Source organism: Arvicola amphibius, chromosome 9, assembly GCF_903992535.2.
Source record: "Arvicola amphibius chromosome 9, mArvAmp1.2, whole genome shotgun sequence".
In the NCBI taxonomy this organism is placed as follows: domain Eukaryota; kingdom Metazoa; phylum Chordata; class Mammalia; order Rodentia; family Cricetidae; genus Arvicola; species Arvicola amphibius.
In genome coordinates, this window is record NC_052055.2 from 66868782 (window position 1) to 66889896 (window position 21115).

A 21115-nucleotide genomic window follows, 5' to 3' on the forward strand; every position below is an offset into this window, starting at 1 on the left:
GTTTGCTTAGTAAACTTTAAGGTATAAAGCTAGAATTGGACCCCAGTCCTTGCTAAAGAAACACCTTTATATTGAATATGTATTTTGTTATACACACTACAAAAACAAGCTGAGCCTGGTGGTTACAGAGGTGTAGTCACTAGTCTCCAGAGGCTGAGACAAGAGAAGAAGTTCAAGGGCAGCCTGGCCAACTTAGTGAAGTTGTCTCAAATTTACAATGCAAAAAAGACTAAGGGTGTAGCTCAGTGATAGCACATCTGCTTCTGTACAAGTTTACTTTTCGTCAAATGTAGCAAGCAGATAACAGGAGCTGCTGTAGAATACCCATACACATGGTGATAACTCTGGAAGTCTACACTAACTTTAATAATAAGAGGAAAATTAGAAAATATGATAATTTATTCAGATACATAGCAACTTTAGATGCCACATGCTTCCTTCCATAATACCAAAAATTTCCAAAGTAAACATTACAGAAAACAAATGTAGGCAAAAACACTGTATAAATCTTATTTCAATTAACTTTATCTTCATTTGACTAAGTAACCTGTTTTTAATACTTACATCAAAAATATATATAAAATAAACCATAACCTAGAAAATAACTTCAACACCAAATATCACTATTAAGTGTTCCCCACTCCTAAGAGAATTACCCAGCACATGCTACAATACCCAAAGGCCTCTGATCACATGCTGGCTCCTTTCTCTTGATCTCCATCTATTTCCCTAAAATACGGAGACAGCAGGTACTCTGACCAAATCAACTATCTGCTCTGAGTGCTCTCAGCAGCTCCCAACTAATCCAGGGAACGTGTGGTCTTCTGCTCACAATCAACAACTGGCTGGCATGGGACTAGATTACAGTACACTAAGAAATAGACCCAACTCCCTGGAAAGCCACAGGCCACTTAGGGGAGCAAGAAGATTAACTGCACAGCTTCAACTTCATCTATGCCCCTCTCTTCCAAATCCAGTTTCCCCCACACGGCACAAGCCCATCTCATCCCCAGCTCTGCAGACCACCTGCTTCAGCCTCCCTCCCGCATGACGCCCCCAACTCCAGTGATAACACGCATTGCATTATCCCAGTCCCCAACAGAAATTGACAGCCACAAATGAACGCTGAATATCAGCAACAGAAACACCAGAAGTCTACAAACTCACGGAAACACAATGACTCACTGCTGGATTAAAAAAAAAAAAAAAAAAAAAGAAACAAGACAGAAATTAAGAAAAAAGTTAAAGACTTTCTAGAATTGAATGAAAATGATTATACAACATATCTAGACTTACAGAACATTATACCGGAAAGTTCTAGAACAAAAAGAAGAAATCACACTCAAAAAAAGCAGATAGCAAGAAATAATCAAAGTCAGGGCTGAAATAAACAATAGAAACAAACAAAAATGACAAAATACCAACAAACAAACAGACAAAAACCAACGAAGCAAAACAAGAAACCCTTAGTCAAATGAACTAAAGGGCTGAGAGGGAATGTCCAAATTAACAGAATTAGAAGTGCAAAGGAAGACATAACAACAGACAGTGACAAAATCTAGACTCATAAAGACTTTAAAATGCTATATTACATAAAATTGGAAAATTTCCTTAATACATATTACTTATCAACATTAAATCAAGATCAGATAAGCAATTTAAACAGACCTATAACAGTTACCCTGTACACAAACCACATAAAGACCCAACACAGGAAGAGAACTACAGACCAAGTTTCCTCAAGAACACAGATGTAAAAATTCTCAATATGTTCAAGCCAAATCCAACAACACATTAAGAAGATCATCCACCATGATCATGTAGGCTTCATCCCAGGGATGCAGGGATGGTTCAACAGTCATAAATCAATAAGTTTAATTATCCAAGATATAAGCAAACTGAAAGAGGAAAAAATACATGACCATCTCACTGGATGCTTTAATAAAATCCAACACACCTTCATGATAATAGTCCTGGAGAGAGTGGGATACAAGGGACATACCTAAACATAATAAAGGTAGTTAATGACAAGCCCATACCCAACATCAACTTAAAGGAAGAGAAACTCAAAGCAATTCTAGTAAAATCAAGAACAAGAAAAGAAAAGTCTGTGCCTTTTTTGTTTGGTTGGTTTTTTTTTTGGGGGGGGGGGGTGGTTTCCAAGACAGGGTTTATGAACAGCCCTGGCTGTCATGGATCTTGCTTTGTAGATCATCTGCCTCTGCCTCCCGAGAGCTGGGATTGAAGGTGTGTTCCACCAGGCCCAGCTGTCCACTTTCTTCATACCTACTCAATGTAGTACATGAAGTCTTAGCTAGAGCAATCAGACTATTGAAGGAGATTGGGGGATACAAATTAGAAAAGAAGAAGTCAAAGTATCTTTATTTGTAGATAATATACTATAAACAAGTGACCCTAAAAATCCCACTGGGAACTCCTACACCTGGTAGACACTCAGAAAAATACCTGGGTACAAGACTAACTCACAAAAATCCATATCCTCTCTATATACAGAAGACAAACAAACTGAGGGAGAAACCAGGGAAACAATGCTTTTCATAATAGGCTTAAATAAAATAAAATATCTTGGGGCAACTTTAATTAAGCAACTAAAAGATTTGTATGATAAAACTTCAAGTCTTTGAAAAAAGAAATTTAAGTCTTTTTATCAGAAGATGGAAAGATCTCCTACGCTCATGAATTGGTAGGATTAATATATTTTAAAAAGTCATCCTACGAAAAGCAATCTATAGATTCAAAGCAATGCCCATCAAAATTCCAACAGAATTCAACAGATTTTGAAAGGACAATTTCGGATTCATGTGGAAACACACACACAAAACAAACAAACAGGATAGCTGAAACAATCCTGACTAACAAAAAGAACTGTGGGAGGTATCCCAACCTCGGCTCTGCTCTGCATTTACTTCTGTATAAGGACCTCAAGCTAACTGATGCCACCGGAGCTCTGTGTGGGAGCTATCACTATCCCTGATTTCAAGTTGTGCTACAGAGCTATAGGAATAAAACAAACCACACGGTATTGGCACAAAAACAGACACTTTGATCAATGGAATCAATATGAACATCCAGACGTAACTCCATACACATTTGGAATAAAGTATTACAACTGTGTCATAAATGCACAGAACGCATTCTGAAGGTGAGCGCTGCAATGCAATGACATAACTTGATACTCAGCTTCTCATCCAATGAGTAGAAAACATTGTGAAGCAAAGAACCCTATTCTATAACTCCTGAAAACAAATTAAAAAGAATTTTAATAATTACTGAAAACAGTGCTTTACATGCATCATGTCGATCAATTCTCCCAAAGATCCAAGGACCTCAGTCGTTTAGAGATGAGGAAAGCAGACAGCAGATGACCATCAGCCTGGACTAGCAGGCCGTGTCTGAGCACTGCATCCCTCCTCCTTCCAAAAAGCAGCACCCTATAGAAATGAGCTTCGTCTGTGCCCAAGACCTGGTCACAGTGAAGCATTACTTGAGCATCTGACTAATAACATACATGGCCCAGCACTAGGTTACCGGGTTATCTTTCTAGTGCTTGTGACTTTGCTGTATTGTGTACCTCTCCAAGAGTCTCAGGATCAATGACAAGTCCTACAAACTACGTCTTTCCTAGGTTCTAAGACTACCTAAGAACTAAGCTCATTATCTAGACTTCTAGATATGTGTGCGTGTGTGCGCACTATTGGGGACTGAAGGGATTGAACCCCTGTGTCTTGTGCATGCTATTCAAGTACTGTAACACTGAGTCTATTCTTCTGTTTAAAGAATAGTCATTTTTCAGATTCTCATGAAAATGCCAGTGTACTGGTTACTACTGATCATTTCTCTCACACCTGTTACCAAATACTGGGCAGAACCCACTTAAAAATGGCTTAGTTAGCTTGGCTCACAGTTTTAGACCAAGGAAGCCATGGTACAATTCATGGTGTCAGGAGTTACCACATCTGGGCAGATGAGGAAGCAGAATGCAGGAAAGGCTGTCCCAGCCAGCTTTCTCCACTTCCCTTTCCATTCAGTCCAAGACTCCTAACATCATGGCACCAGCCACATTCAATTAGACCCCTCTGGGAATACCAATGAAAAACCACCCATTGTCTTCTAGATGATAACAATCCAAGTAGAGTTGACAATAAGCATTAATCAGCATGTCCGGGAAATTTTTAAACTATAAGTGGCAAATTTTCAGAACATAATTAGCAATAAAATCCAAAATCTCAAAATTTCCTTTTTTATTAAAATTTTTTAATCTTTACTCCAAAATCTTGCAATTCTTTTTTTAAAAAATCACACAGATATTAACTAGACTCAAAGCCTACACATCTCAATAGTGAGAATAGCCTTATAAAGCTGTGGAACTTCACAATGGATTTTACTTTCACCGTAAGACAACACCTAAATATACTATTAAATATAATAGAAAAGAGGGTAAGAAGAACTGAATATTAATGTGGTCAAACTCTTTTTAAGGTAACAGCTTATAAGAAATAATTTATCCAAGTAGCTACAGGAAGGGAACAGAATTCAAGAGTTATAAGAGTGCATGATTTCTTCAACTCTGCAACTGGAGACAAAGTCCCTCCTCGCTCACCACTGGCCTCCGCGGAATCTGCGGCCACAGGGCTGGGGCTAGGACTGGGTGGAGCGAAGAAGCACAGCCTCTATTCTTAGTACGTTCCTGGCCACTCTGAAATCTCCTGGTCACAAATTATGGCCTGCTGTCTTTTAAAATAGAATTCATAGAAAATACCTCAGAATCAAAAAGAGATATGTAAGTTATTACATAAAGCTAATTTCATTTTGAAAGTAATTTTAGGTAAAAAAGTATTATACATTTTCACAAATTTAGCTATAAAGAGGGCCTAAAATACCTTTCACTGCAAATGTACTTGGAAGGGTACATCCTATAAACTTGAAAATAATTATCTTGACAAAAATTAGTAATACAACAGATCTAAACTGATGATACAAGTTACATATTAACTATTGTAAAATTATCTTTAAATTTAAATCACATAATTAGTAATTTCTGCTTGAAAACTATAGGCTGAAAGTAAAAAGAAACAATTATATATTCTCCATCTTCATCATACTTGTTAGTAAGAAAATCAGAAGGCTGTCTGCTCACATCAGGACCAACTTATCTACTATGCACACAATGCTGAAATGAGGCTCACAATAAAGATTCAGGAAAATATTAACTTTTTTCTAGAATGAGAATAATGAAAAGGTCAGTTAGATCAAAAACAGTTTCAATATATAACATTATCTACCATTATACCCAAACAGAATATCATTTTTAATTTTGTTCTACAAAAAAATTTTTATGTAGCCCTACTACAAGTGAAATCCTTCCAATTCAAAAGCCTCCCTAGGAGGCTGCCAAAGCAAGAGATGGCCAGTGGTGTTCTAGCTCAGCCTGGGAAATGACTCCTTCCCTGGACAGGGATTTAGGACTGAGCAGGCGTCCCACTTGCTGCTGACACTGCCTGGAGGCTCCAGCATAGAGCCAGAGCTGCAGCAACTGCAAAGTTTTCTCTCAATCATTCTCAGAGTGATTGGTTTCTTTTCCCTTTGTAACATTTAGAAATATATACTCATAAATGCCAAATTTTTCATACAGTTCATTTTTGCATGAAATGTTAGAGCTGACAACTCATTTTCTCCACACAGAAGGATTTTTAAATTATGAATAATCAATTGGAAACAGCAAAATATAAAGATCTGCAAGTGGAAGAAGAAGCGCCCTTCCAAGCAGCATGTCCACTGGCAGCCTGCTTCTTTAGTTTCATACAAAAGCTGAAACTGGGCCTGGTCTGTGGCTTCTAGCTTTTGTTCTAGGGTAACAGAGCCATGTGGTGCCATGTAGAGAATGAGAACCATTCTGCCAAGTTTGGGACCATGTGTGCAGAGAAGAGTGACTGTCCTTGGTCTACATCGACCTGCATCATTCCCTGTGCCCACGCACCCTACAAAGGTCTCTGTGGCAAGGACACCTGTGGGGATGCCATCTGTCATGAGGTAGAGAACTCAGTCCACATTTCCCTAGAGGCTGTGGGAACAAAGAAACTTCAGAAGACATTCTGCCGTTCTTCCTGGAGTCCAGGACTTGTGCTGGCAGAGGCCGCCAACCGCAGAGCACTCGAGCCTGCAGAGGCTGCATGAGGCTGTCTGCTTCCAGGCTGTGCTTCCACAGCAGCAGCTGGATAAAAGTTCTCCTCGCTTCTCAACAGCAACCACTGTGGCAACGGCAAAGACTGAACTAAAAGACCTCATTCACAGGGCCAGAAAGCCCAAACAGGCCAATCCGCCAGCCAGCTCTTCCCCTGCAAACAGTCTGTCTCTTTGAAAGGTCTCTACAGCTCGGTCCTTCCTCTATCACTCACACGTATTCCTTTACACCCTGTTCTCTAGAAAACAGTAAAGCTCAGTGGTAATTCTATACTGCTTTATTTTGTTGTTAATATGTTTTCTGTTGGTTTTGTTTTGTGGTTACCAAGATCTGAAAAGGCTAAAGAGTGAAAAATCATGCCTGGCTCTGGCCAAATTAACAGTGCCAGAGGTCGCACATTCAGTGTTTCAGGGTCACCAGACAGCACAATTGACAACACTGAGCAGGGTCGTGAAAAGCTACAGGTTACTCAGGACAAATGAGGTATTTGTTTGTTTGTTTTCTTTGACTAAATAAAAAAAGCCGAATTAGCTGCCCACATCTGATGGTCTCCTCCCTGGACCATCCTCACTGTTTTCTTACCAGCACAGTCAAAGGCATCTGTAAACACTTCACTTTCCAAGAGACCACAAGAGATAATTCTGGGATAGCCCCATACGCACACAAATAATAATAATAAAAAAAAAAAAAAAACAGCACAGGGTCACAACTAACTGGCTCACAAGAGTAGGCTAAAGGGACCTGTCCCTCCAAAAGTCCCTAGAGAACAAAAGAAACCTCAGAACCTTGAGTATACAGCACCGTGTTACAGAATCTGCAGCAAATCTTTTCTTCTGCAGACAGCCGCAAACCCAATTTGACCATTTCCCCGAAATAAAGCTTCACACAATGCTTTCCACTGGGTGTGGCTCCTCCTCCACTTGGCTGCACGACACCCAACCTCTGTCAACCTTCAGGCTATATCCTCTCTCACATACGGGCGCACAGTGATAGGCACGACACCGCTCCTACAGATTCCACATTTTCACTGGCAATGCCCTGCTGTGAATGTAAAACTAAAGAGCAGAAGTTCAATTACTCAGCTTTCTGTCTGGGCTACTTTTATGTAGACTTGATAGCTAGAATCATTGTGGAAGAGGGAACCTCACTTGAAAACACGCCACAATCAGATTAGCTTGTGGGCAAGCATGTGGTGCACTTTCTTGACAATTGACGGGGGTGGGCCCAACTTACTGTAGGCAGTGCCACTTCTGGGCTGGTGGTCCTGGGTGCTATCAGAAAGCAGGCTGAGCAAGTCATGAGGAGCAAGTCAGTAAGCAGAGTTCTCCATGACCTCTGATTCAGTTCCTGCCTCCAGGTTCCTGCTCTGGTTTCCCTGGATGATGGACTAACAGCTGTAAGCTAAAGCAGGCCCTTCCTCCCCATGACGCTTTTGGTCATTATGATTTATCATAGCTCTAGAAACCCTAATTAATGGACTTTCTCAGGGATCAGCAAGCATGCCAGAACAGGACTGCCCAGAAAGGGAAGGTCACCAATGCCATCTTCCAGATCCCATACAGATTAACAGATCCATCTGATCACTTAGTACTAACTTCAGCATAAAAGTAAGTGTTTCCACAGAAAGGGTTACAAAGTCATAGGAAAAATACTGATGGAAAAAATGCAATTCGTGGATTACAGGATAAGAAGAAGATGGTTAAGCTTTAAATCAGGAAGGTTTTAAAGTTTAAAACCTAAAAGAAAATAAATTCATATAAATTCTACTTTTCAAAAAGCTCAATATTTGTTCCTCTCTGGCATACAAATTTGTGCACTCCTAGCTTCTAATACTCTTTCTAAGAAGTAAATGTTTCTGAGGCAGATTCTAATTAAATCTTTTTTAAGTGAACCGACACATGAAAAATGATACAAGACCCTCAAAGGTTAATGGGTAGAGGCATATCAGGACCTACATACTCACATAATTCCTTCCATAACAATTTAGATACAAAAATTTTAAAGTTATACCTAATTCTTGCTACAGGGAATCATTCATTTTACTTTAATAGCAGTATACAAATAGACTTCCATCACCATAGTAACACACCTGGGATAGTTAATGTGAGAGCTCATTTGCTTAGTTTTGAAGTTGGGGCTTCTAGCAGTATACTGGATGAGACTTGAGGGGAGTATCTAACTGAACATGTTATCTTCATGTCTGAGAAGCAAATAAAGGTGAGGCTTCAGTCCCATAAGTCCCATTAAGAGAACACTAAATGACTTAAAGACTGTCCACAAGGCCCCACCCCCTCAACATTTCATCACTTCCAACACTGCCATCCTGGGGACGATGACTTCAGTGCCTTTGGAAACGCACATATACTACAGCAAGCAGAAGAATCAGAGTTGATCACATCTCTTTGAAACACAAGCTATAATTTAAGCTTGTCAACTTTTTTTAAAAAAAATAAATAAATTCCCTCTCATTCAAACTGATTCAACAGGTACAAATGAAAATGGTGGTTGGGGAAATAGCTCAGCTGGTAAAGTGCTTGTCTCACAACCATAAAGGCCTGGATTTGGATCTCCAGCACCCCCATAAAAAGTTGGGCCGGTGGCATGTATCTGTAACCCCTAGTGAGACGGGTAGGTCCCTAAATCTTGCTGACAAGCCAGTCTAACTTGAAATGGCTCCAAGTTCAGGAAATCCGCATGCTTGAGGAAGATACCCTGTCAGCCTCGAGCTGCCCATTCAAGCTACACTCACACATGCACCCACACACACAAACATGTACACCACATACAAATACAACCCCAAAACAATTAAAAGAGAAGAAAGGAGAATGGATGGTGGCCCATTTTGTGAAATTAGCCACACAGCAGGAGACAACAGGGTGAGAAAAGGTTTGACTCTGTGCAGCAAGGTGCTGGGGGCGATATGCTCAAGGGGGTGCTGAGGGAAAACCTGTGCTCAGGAGATCAACCTAAAGCTCACCAGCGAATGCACAATAACTGTAGCTACACCTGTGGGGAAGTTGTCACGAACGAGCCAGAACTAGGAGGAGGCCTCGTGCACTGTTCCGATCGCATGAACTGTGCACCCTGATGGGCTTTACCAGTAGAGACAATCGAGGAGCAGCTCCAAGAGGAGACAGAGAAATAAGTCACAGATCCCTCTCAAGATACAGCCACAAATGGGGCAAGAAAAAGGCAGGTGGTAGTTGAGGAAGGGGCTGAAGATGGTGTGGAAATACCCCATTTTGTTTTTGTTTTTTAAGAACCTGAATGCAGTATCCAGCAAACTACTAGTGACAACTGAAAGGAGCAAGGGGAACTTTCCATGACAAAAAATGAAATTAAGGAATTTATGACCATTCATCCCGCTCTGTAGAAGATATCAGAAGAAACACTTAGGTCTAAAGAAAACTTTAGACATACCCAAGAAGACAAAAAGAGCAAATAAACAACTCTAGGACACTCAATCAAAAGAGATCTAATAGAAGATCACAAAAACAACAAAATGACAGGATTGATGCAGACCGTTCCATGGTAACTCTTAATAGTTTCTACTTCCTAATGAGAGGCACAGGTCAGAAAACAGGATCCAATTTTTTTTCCTGACTCCAAAAAACAACACCCCATGACCATGATATACAACACCTTATGGCAAATTTTGGGGGAAAGGTATTCCAAGCAAAGGAACCAAGAAATAAGCAGGGACGGCTATTCTAATATCTGACCAAATCAATTTCAAGCCACTACAAAAGATAGGCAAAAGATAAGGAGGGACAATTTATCCTCATTAAAGGAAAATCAAACAACAGGATATTAAAATCCTAGACATACATGCATCAAACACAGGAGCACCCAATCTGACATGCACACGCATACACACACATACACACACACACACACACACACACACAAATTAGACTTAAAACCATAGATTAACACCTACACAGTGATAGTGATAATTTCAATACCTGACAGTCACTAATAAGCAGGTAATCTGGAAAGAAACTAAATAGAAAACTTAAATGACATCACAAATCAAATGGATCTAACAGGTATGCATTTACAGAACATTCCACCCAAACACTAAAGAATACATGTTCTCAGTGGCCTGTGGGACTTTCTCCAAAATAGACCACACTTTAGGATACAAAGCGAGCTTCAATAAATAGAGGAACATTAAAACTATATTCCACATCCTATCTGACCACCATGTAATAAAGACGGAGAGCAACAACAAAAGAAAAGACAGAAAGTACACACACAGGTTCATGGAAGCTAAAGAAGATACTACTAAACTGAAACTGGGTGAAGAAGCAATCAAGATGGACATTTTAAAATTCCTAGAATTTTAATGAAAATGAAAAGACAAAGTAGAAACAGCCTTTGGCAAAATTCAACAACCACTCATGATAAAAGTCTTGGGGAGAGAAGAGGTATACTGGGATATTAGGTCTGAACATAATAAAGACGTATACAGGAAGCACACAACCTAAACAGAAAACCAAACAACAAAACCTAGAGGTCCTTCAAACTCAGCCTTCTCATCAGGTTACTTCTCTTCCTTGGAACCTGCCCAAGGCAAGTGAAAGGTATGTGCTTCTGTGCTAGATTCCCGCACAGAATGTGGAAAATAAACCCTATCCAAATAGAATAAACAAGACTAATGACAATCTAAGGGCACACACTGAGGGGTCAAAGAGTACACACCACATAATCGAGGCTAGAAACATGTACGGGTTTAAAGTTTACTGCTTTCTAACTAGGAGAACACATGTGTGGGTACAACAGGAGCTTGAGCTCACTCACCATGACACCATAGCGAAGGCGCCACAGCACTGCTCTGTCCTTCCCATCACGATGCAACCTTCTCTGAGTAACCAGCATTTCCTACAAGTAAGGTGTGTCATTTGAGCACACGGTGAAAAGGAGAAAAGAAACGGAGAGACTCGTCTCAGCGAAAGCTGAACGGTCAGGCATCACTATTGGACCGCTTCTCGGAAACATGATTGCTCTGAGAAGGCTTTCTCCAAGACCCAGAATGCAATGCGTAGACAAACCCACAAAACCAGTCACTTGATTTATCAAAAAAGACAATTTAATACATGAATAAAAGATCCTATTTTTAAATAAATGGTGCTGAGGGAATCATTTGCATGTAAATATATAAAACACATATTTAATATAAATATGTATTTCTAGTTAATATAAATACACGGTATAAATTTTTATTTATATTAGTGCATACAAATGGTATGAATAATATAAAATATGTATATGTTCCACATAGTATAGGAAAAATAAAGCAAAGGTTACAAGTTAATTAATGAAAATCTTCATGGTCATAAAAAGAGATTTCTTTAAAAGAGGACACAAAAACTATAACCATAACTGGAAATGTTAATAAATTTGGTTTCACAAAAATTAGAAATTGTTTTTCACTACAAGATAGCCTCTCAGGCCAGTGAAGAGACAAGCCATACCCAAGAGAAGACATTTACATCTATATTTCACAAAAGACACATGCAGAAAACATAAAGTTATGCAAATCAATTTTAAAAAAAAAATTCAAACCGGCAAGGGAGTCAAACTGGCCTTTAAAACAAAGACAACATCCAAATGATCAAGAAACATGAAAAAGTTCTCAGTATCACAGTCACCAGAACATTCAACCAGAAAACCACAGTAATGTTCCATTAATCACATAGCCATGAAAATAACTACAAAAAAACCCACTGATAATACAAATTATGTATATTTGGAGCAATTAGAAGTATTCAACCTGTTTAGTATTTAAAACATTTTAACTAGCTAGGAAAATTGCTTGGCAGTATCTACTACAGCGAACAGAATTATGTGCTATAAAAAAGATTAGTATTTTTAATAAATAAAAAATTATTTATGAGACCATACATAAGCAATGAAAGCCTTAAAACAAGGCTTTCTATACAAGAAATGTATAAATTTCTTGTAACCAACTATTAAATGCCTCAAAGATAAGTATATCCTTCATGCTATTATTTCATTAACCCCGAACTGGGAGCACCGGAATGATTCTGCAGGCAGTTAAAATGAATGCCTCAATAGGCAGGAGGGTGGAGACACCTAAACAACTCATTTATACTTTTCAAGAATAAGCATTAAAATATAAAATAACTCGAAAAATCATAAGAACCATGACTACAGGAGAAGAGTTTTGGAAAGAAGAAACATAAAAGGAAGCAGGGGACCACTGGGAACAGTCATAAAGCTCGACTCTAACGGCTGCTACAAACAGGCCACTTTGTCCCTCTGTGGCCACACTAATGGGTAAAAAGCAACTAAAGCTTCATAAGCAATATTCATAAAAAGTGTGCAACTGCTTCCTGGCCATTTTCAATCAGAAAGCAGAAACCTGCTACCCATCTCATCCTCTAAGGAGACAGACTAGTCTCCCACCAGCTCACTCTTCTGCCATGTCTTTATAAACAGAGTATATGCATACATGAGTAGGTGTATGCACGCAGATATCTACAGCAGAAAAAGATCCACAAAATTGCTATCTGTAAGACTACATTTTGTTCTATTAATAACCACATACTGCAATATTACAGAACAAATTTTCCAATTCTATTATACTGGTATGCAAATAAATTAATTCAACCATAGCCAGGAGCTAAATACTTATTAACCAGTATGGCCTCGTATAACTCTAGTGACAGAATTTTATGTGATCACTTTCCACTCTGAAAATATCATGAGTCTTCACTATTGATGTGTTTTAAATCCAACTGCTTAGTTCTGGGGATATTAACACCTGCAGCTTTCAATTCAGTATATTTAGCACACTACAAGATGCCCAAATACTGACTTCACAGTAAATGAAAATGCTTTGCAGATCAGGGAGAACTTAGGGCATTGCGGCCAGGACTGCAGCTCTAAAATCAGTTAGGCACATGTGGTTTCTTCTAATATTAAGAAGCCAGAATGGCTTGGGCAAATAAGAGCTAAATGAGTAGGTATAATTTAAAAAAAAAATCTATATTTTAGAAGTTAGAGTAGAAAAAATAGGGAATCAGAAAACAAAACAAACAAAAAAATCCCACATGGACTTTCAAAGACAGACAAATTTGATCTGAATGCTGACTTTGCACGTGTAAATTCAGTGGCCCTGCATGGGAACTCTCAATCCTTGTGGAAAGGTTTCCTTGCCTGTAAAGAGGACGATGTCGCATCCTGCAAGTTATGGGGAGAGAGGTGTGAAATGGTGACCATGAAACATCTGTTTCTCTTTAATCCATCCACTGCAATAAAGGACTGGATTTCTAGCATCAGATAACAAAATAAACTGAGAGAACAGAGATTCCCATTTCAACACTGCATATCAGAACCTCACACTACTTCTTTATTATTAATTCCACAGCACTCCCAATAAATACTTTGACATTCCAATATCAATGAATAAAAGTTTAAGTAATTTAACTCCTTAAAAAGAAACAAAAGCTGAGCAGAAACTATGTAAGTCGCTTTTAAAAACCCAAATACCAGGAAAGAGATTAAGAGCTTTAACAGCTCCAGGACAGGCTCTAAAGCTGCAGAGAAACCCTGTCTCAAAAAAACCAAAAAAAAAAAAAAAAAAAAAAAAAAAAAAAAAAAAAAAAAAAGAGTTTTAACAGACAGTAACACTCTCTGGCTATGCTATTTAAACTCTTAGACCAAAACATAAAAATTCAAAGGTCCATTCTTAATTCAGGAACATAAAAGGGACAAATTATTCGACCTCATCAGAACAATTCTGAAAGGAATGAAATTTCTGGACTCAACTTTATATGAAAGTTTTTCCTTATGATTATTTTCAAATAATTTTCTAAAAATTAAGTGATGGAAAAAAATCTCTTTTTGAAGAACACAGCACATAAAGTGGTATGTTCAAATGAGAATCACTTGGAGTTAAATCTAATAATCTCTTCAAAAAACTGTTGAGTTGTCATTCATCAGAACTTACTTATTAACTCACATCTGACACACACACACACACACACACACGTACACACTTTCCATAAGACATTGAACTTTTTCATAAAGTCAGGGAGTAAGTAAGACACAGGTACCTATGAGGTAGAGAGAAGCAGATAAGACACAGGTACCTATGAGGTAGAGAGAAGCAGATAAGACACAGGTACCTATGAGGTAGAGAGAAGCAGAACAGTATGAAAATACAGGTGAAGCTGGAGCTAGACGGCAGAAAAAAAACACTTCATACTACCTGAGAAGCAACCAACCAAACAACATCCTAGGAGTTACAGAGGAGAACGTACTCCAAGCAGAGAAAGGCTAGGCTTTGATAGAATGTCATCCCACCCAGCTCCAAACTTCTGGGAGTGAATGGAGACACTATTAAATATTTGCAGCGACAAAAAAATAAAAACCCAGACTTTCCCAAGCCAGTCAAGACGAATGAGAATGTCATGCAACTGTGGCCACTTACACATGTTCAACTGTACTAAACACAGGATTCAGAAAAGCACCTAATAGTTCACTCTCCAAAGCATCAACAGCACAGACCTAGAAAGTTTCTCGGCGCTTTTTTGTTACTGCCTTCCAACACAGGCACAGTACCAATGAACTCCAATTCCAATGACCCCGAAGGAGCCAGCTCTTTACAGAACAACCTTTAGCGAGAATGGGAGAGGAAAAACTCCCTGGCTGATGCGGCAGGGATCCCGACTGCCTGCCATGCACGGAGCGCCTCATCTCACTGTGTGTCCACAGTGCTGGGAGAGGGTCTGTGTCCTCCTCATCTTAGATATGGGCATACAAGGCCACACAGAAAGCATGCAGGGGAGTCAGGTGATTTGCCATCCTCTCATTTAACTCCAATGCTCTGCCTTATGAATAATCCAAACAAGTACCACACAGCCAGGGTGCAGCCAAGTTGAGAGGGTTCCTAGAATACATTTTACCTAATAAAACCTGCCATGGTCAAGTGCTACAGGCCAGAGAACCCTGCTCTGACGTTGTAGAGTACAAAGGTGCCAAGTGTCTACCAACAGCCTGAATTCACCCGACTGTCAGGTCAATGCAATTAACTATTCGTTTTGTGAACTCCAACGTTTCAGAGTTATTCTGACATAAGGAGGAAAAAGGGGTGTGACTATATTTCTCCAGTGGCTCTGGCATACTCATATACCAAACATAACCTTCCTGATTCATTATTATCAGCAGAGAAAAAGGACTGGTTGAGTGGCTTGCATGGTTTCTATATATAATACTTTCAGCCATTCATGTGTCCTTCTGGTAAAAATGTTTGCATCCCACAAATAAAAACAAAAAGGAGCTGAACTAACACAGAGGTATAGCAGTTGAGTAGGTAATACCATCCAAAACTTAATATTTAAGGGATTTGGGGACCAATACATACATCTAAAAGAAACTACAAATGTTCATTTTTATTTTCATTATGTCCTACAAATAGTATTGCTATATCTATTGAAAATTCAAAATCTGATAACTTAAGCCTTAAAACCAAGCAGCATAAGTTAAGCCCCTTACAGAACACCCAGCACTTCAGAAGGAAGTAAACTGATTTGGGAAGAGGATATTCTAAGAAAGCATAAATGAATGATACAATCAACTAATTAAACAATTTCCCACCGACTGACTTTATGGATTTGATTTAAAATGCAAATCATATAAAAGATTAAAAGAAGGAAAAGCAAAGGGTGGGCAAGAGATTGCACTGGGTAAAAACGATACGCTGATTCCTCTGGGACAAGCTCGTTAGCTGGAGCAGTGAGTCATGCTCGGACTCCACTGGATCTAAACGCACTAGTACAGAGGGAAGTGCAGAGCCGCTGACTGGCCCTAAGATTTTCTGATCTAAAGGCTCCATCTGGATCTGCCTATCCAGACAATTTACTTTGTGATCCAGTTTCTATGTGCCTAGCAAGCAGCTGCCTTTGTTTCTCCTTGTGTGAAAAAGGGAAAGAAAAGCAAGAGACTAAAGTTAAATACAGACATTAAGTTCCAATTCAGAAAAAGAGAAAAGTTACTGAGCCCTGTACTTTATCAGTGCAGAACTGACCAATGCCAGTCTCTGCCGTAAAGAGCTCAATTAACTAAACCATGCCCCAGTATAATGCTCAGGTATGTGTTTATTATCTTGCTTGAATATGAAAAACAGAGTTCTTTAAAAGTCTGATGTTCTTCCTGCTTGGGAGCTCAGCATCAAGGCAGAAGAATATATGTTTCTATAAAGATTGCAAGACCATTTCTTCTACTCAACAATATACAATTTCTATATTAAGAAAAACAAAGTCAGTGTGAAGCTGGAGGCCTGGCCAAGTAGTTAGGCCAGGTGATGAGACAGCTGCCTGGCTGTGTTACCCTATCAACTACTACTTCTCCAGCAGAGACAACGTCCTCTCCCCTCCAACAGGAGATCTGGTATCCTGGACCAGCAAGGCTCCCTTACTTACACAAAAAGTGTAAATGGATAGAGTGACCTAACACGGCACAGTGAAGAGACACACTGCAGCCCCAGCACAGACAGAGGCCGGCCTCTCTGAACTCTGCCTCCTCCACCCCCAAGGGTGACATGGGACCATGTCAGAGTCGGGGGAAAACCACACTTTTCACATGTCCTGCCACAGTGACTGTTACTTCATCTGAACACCAAGTAACGCAATAGCTGCACAGCTCAGAATGGAAAAGGGCCCCGCATCAATAGCTGCCACACTCTAAGAATGTGGAGAGGGAGGATGACAAAGAGATCTGGGGTAGGGATGAAGAGTTGGTCAAAGGCTCTGCAGGTTGACTCTGGTAATGACTAGGAGACTCCATCCATTGCTACAGCTCATAAAACTGATACCACGTACAACTGCAAAAACAGAACCCTTTTGAGTGTGAAGTATTTTATTAGTTCTGATTGAAACAAACCACCAAAATTAATATAGTCATACTCATACATTTATTCTAAAACAAACCTAAAGCCCCAATATTATTTTATATTTTAATTAATGAATAAAGTATGTATGTAAAAAATAAGTGGCCATCTGAAAAAATTAACCAAATTATCTATTTGAAAATAAAAATAGATTGTATTTAGTAGTGTGCCCAAGTGAACTACGGAAAGAGAAAATGAAAGCGGTGTTTCATTACTAGATTACTAAAGGTGACAGACACAGCTCCGCCCTAAGGATCCAGCAGTGTGACTCTGCAGACTACCTCAGGAACATACGTTTGTTTCCAGCAAGTTAAAGAGAGCTATAACTACCTGCCAGTGCTTTCCACAACTTATGCATCCTCTCAAATCATCTATAAAATGTTCTATAAGACCTCTCCTGATTTTATCAAGATTGCTATCATAACTGAGGAGCTCTTTTATTATAGAGCTGTGTATCTATTTTGGGAGAAAAAAACATTTAACAATAATTTCTTGCTCATTGCTATTTATAAAACAGATGAAACACCAAAGAAATTATTTTAAATAAGTAAACACACCAATCGTGTCAGTGTTCCGCCTTCCTTCTCCTACCACTATCACGTGTCCCTCGCTCTGACTTAGTGTGACCCTGACCTGACAGGATGTGAAGCCTGAGAAGTAGAAGGCAGAAAAGAAGCTCACGGCTGCCAGCAGCCAGCACACGCCACACATGCTAGCCTCCGGCCCTCGGCCACTGCCCTGTGCTGTCTTCAGCACCCAGCTTAGGAAGAACCCATGAAACCAAGCCAACACCTCTATGGCCTTTCCCCATGAGCTCCACTTGGGCTTACGCGCCTGTTATTTCTGAACAAAAGTGAAATATAATTTCTGTGCTCGTGTGGCAAAGGCACCTGTGCAGCATTCGTTGTTTTGGGGACTTGATATTAAATTAAGAGGCTTCTTATGTTTTAAGATATTATCTTTACACTATATAATGCGTCTTTAGGAAGCACAACACTAAATCCCTAAAATCTTGATGCTCCAAGACACCAATTCACAAAGAAACATAACTACTTACCTATCTAGAGTGGCCTTTCTTTCTATACTGTAGGTACAATCAACTTTCAACACTACTTCCATAATTTTCCAGAACAGTTAAGAAAAAAATAAGTTGAAATAAAGACCAGAAAGGGGAATCTGTCAAGTCGTCTTACTCGGTACAAGATACTAAGATATGATTGGTAAATCCAAAACCACCTGCTTAAGAAAGCACTTTGAGAACAAACATGAACTTCCTCCCCATCCCCTAGCCCTACAGTAAATAACTTGCTGAGTGCCTGCACTGAGCCTGGCGCTGTGTTTCTAGGTCCTCATGCTGAATAAAACGCTAACTAGTCCTTAAGAATGAAGAAAAATTAAAGCATAACTCTGACACTCAGAATTCAATATAAGCAGCACCGCCATTTCCCAACAGGGATTCTGAACAGTCGCCCTTTTCGCTGGGTTTCTACAGCCTTCTGTGGTGAAGCAATTCCAAGGACTCAACCTCAAGTTCACATCCTCTGTCTTAGCTTCCACAACAACAAAACCACAGCACTGCTACTAGCCATCAGTGTTCCCTATGAACCTCAACGTGGAGACTAACAAATTTCAGCTTTTTACATATGAAAACAAGCCCTCAAAACCCTGGGAAGGAAAGGTTGTGAAGATTAAGCAAGTCTCTGAAACCATCACATAAAATTTTATTACTATCACAATGTAAAATCACCACAAATATTTGTTAACCAATAAAAAACAGAAATATCGCATAGTTCCGCAAATGGAATCAATAATCATATATACCTGAAAACAAACTACATACTAGAAGAAAAGACGCCACTAAAAGCTACCCAGGCAATGAAGACGCTACTTCTCTCGGTTTTAAAGTTTGCTGCAGGAAGGTGATGTCTGGATCGTTAAGACCTTCCACTGTGCCTGCCTCCCACATGGAGACTGAGCAAGCAGATGACAAGGGGAACACAGCTTCTCAGCGGCCTCGCAGCAGCAAGTGGTGGGTTTCAGATATGAAGCAGAGGTTCATAACAGTCACTATCACAGGACGAGATTTCTGAATTTCGAGTCCACCAGAGCCGCCTCTGCCGCTGGCACATCCTGACTCTCTGGGTTATCAGCGAGAAGGATGTGAGCTGCACTCCTAATGTGTGCTGCTCCTCACTGCCCTGTCCCAAAGCCCCCTTCATTTTCCAAGAGCAGCAATCCATAGCTGCTCCAAAATTAAGCAAGTCAAATGGATCAATCCGGCCCAAGGCTCTTCTCAGCTTGTCAACTTTCTTCTCTATGGTATGTCACAAGAAATATTTTTATGTTGCAAACTAAACTGTAATATTTGAAGGAAACCACCACAAACTCTTAATGTCACTTCTTGAAATTTAAAATTCACAAAACAACTGGTGGTTTTCTAAATAGCATCATGGGGGAGAAAAAAGCAAAACCATTGAAAAGGAACTTGCTGATCTGGAGGCCTGCCTACGGCAGCTCGGAAGGAATTAAATTGTGCGGGAACTGTAATCTCCCAGAGCTTTTGAGCCTAAAACAGAGGAATCTGCCGTTCTGTTTCCTTTCTCCACATAATTAAAGGAGGGGGATATATATCTTACATCCTCCAATTACGATTGCTTGCTAGGGACAACTGATTACAATGTAGATTAGAAGAAACCTATTAAATAATATATGTTCATTGTCTGAGGTTTTAAGAAAATATTTTCACATGATCCCTGTCTTTAAAATTCAACAGCGACCTTAGAGGGAGTGTGCCACCAGGCTAAGCTGCTGTTGAAAAGCATGTCTCTACCCAGGCAGGTACAAAGCCCATTTAATTCCAAGTCGATCCGGAGAGGTGACAGCCCCAAGTTGCTCTGGGAACGTCAGAACACAGCTCTCATGCACACTCCAGATCACCTCTCCATTCTTCCCCAATGCCAAGGGCTTCCAGTCCCTGCTCCAGCACTCCAAACACCCTCGCTTCCCCTTCGCAGCGGCTCACTCTGCATCGCCTCCTTCCGCCACCGCTTCCCCGGGCGGGCGGGGAGAGTGAGCCCAAGGACGCGCGCGGGTCTCCAACCTACCTTGATGATGCTGCTCCGGCGGGGCAGGCCGCCCGGCTTGCTGTCCCTGGGGACGGGACCGGCGGTCGGGCTAGGGGTCCGCGCGAGCGCCACGCCTCGAGGTCCCCTGGCAGGGCTGGCCCGGGCTTCGTCCCCGGACACGCCGAGGCTGCAGTCTCCGTTGGAAACCCCGCCGCTGTCATAGCGCGCCCGCCCGTGGCCGAGGCGACCTCCCCCGCCGCCGCCGCCGCCGCCTTCCCCAGCTCCGGCTTTCAGGGCGCCCTTGGCGCCGAGGGCCGGGCCCGGGGAGGTGGGCAGGGCCTCGCCTGCGGCGCCCCGGCCACACTCCGCCATGGGCGCCCCACGACCCGCCTGCACAAAGCCGCGTCCCCGCGTCCCCGCGCCGCCTCGGGCCGCCTCGCGCGGCCCCTCCTCCTCGCCGCCTCCCGCCGCCGCCGCCTCGGCTGCTTCTTCCGCTTTTTCTTTTCTTTTTTTTTTTTTTTTTTCTTTCTTCCTCTTTCTGATTTAGATGTGACGCGTGTGGCGAGCTGGCCTCCCGCACGGAGGGCGTCGTGCCGGCCGGATCACCTCTGGGGTCCTGCCGGGGTCGGGGAGAGACAGAGAGGGGAGAGAGTCAGCTCGGGCGGCGGCGCCGCGGCTGCCGGCACCTGGGGAAGGAAAACACGCCCCGGCACACGCGCCGCTGCGGGCGCCAAAAATAACGCGCGCGCGCCGGCGCCCACCGCCGCGCGCCGCGTCCCCTCAGGCCGGGCGTCCGCGCGGGCTCGCAGCGGTGTCCCTCGCGCCCCCTCCACGGCGCTCGAAGCGCTGGCGGCACGCGGAGGCGCGGCGGTCGCGCGGGGCTCCCGGGCTCCCGGCTCCGCCCAGGCCCGTCAGTCCCCTCAGGGCTCA

At 41.4% G+C, this 21115-nt stretch overlaps 1 protein-coding gene across 1 annotated transcript in view; it reads right to left on the minus strand.

The window, feature by feature from the left end:
* The window catches only part of Plcl2 (phospholipase C like 2), a 170271-nt gene extending 149714 nt beyond the window's left edge, over positions 1-20557 (minus strand). The window contains exon 1 of the mRNA XM_038344040.1: positions 20225-20557. Coding sequence (XP_038199968.1) covers positions 20225-20557 — 333 coding nt within the window. The remainder of the gene's footprint in view (positions 1-20224) is intronic.
* Between the last annotated feature and the right edge of the window lie 558 nt (positions 20558-21115).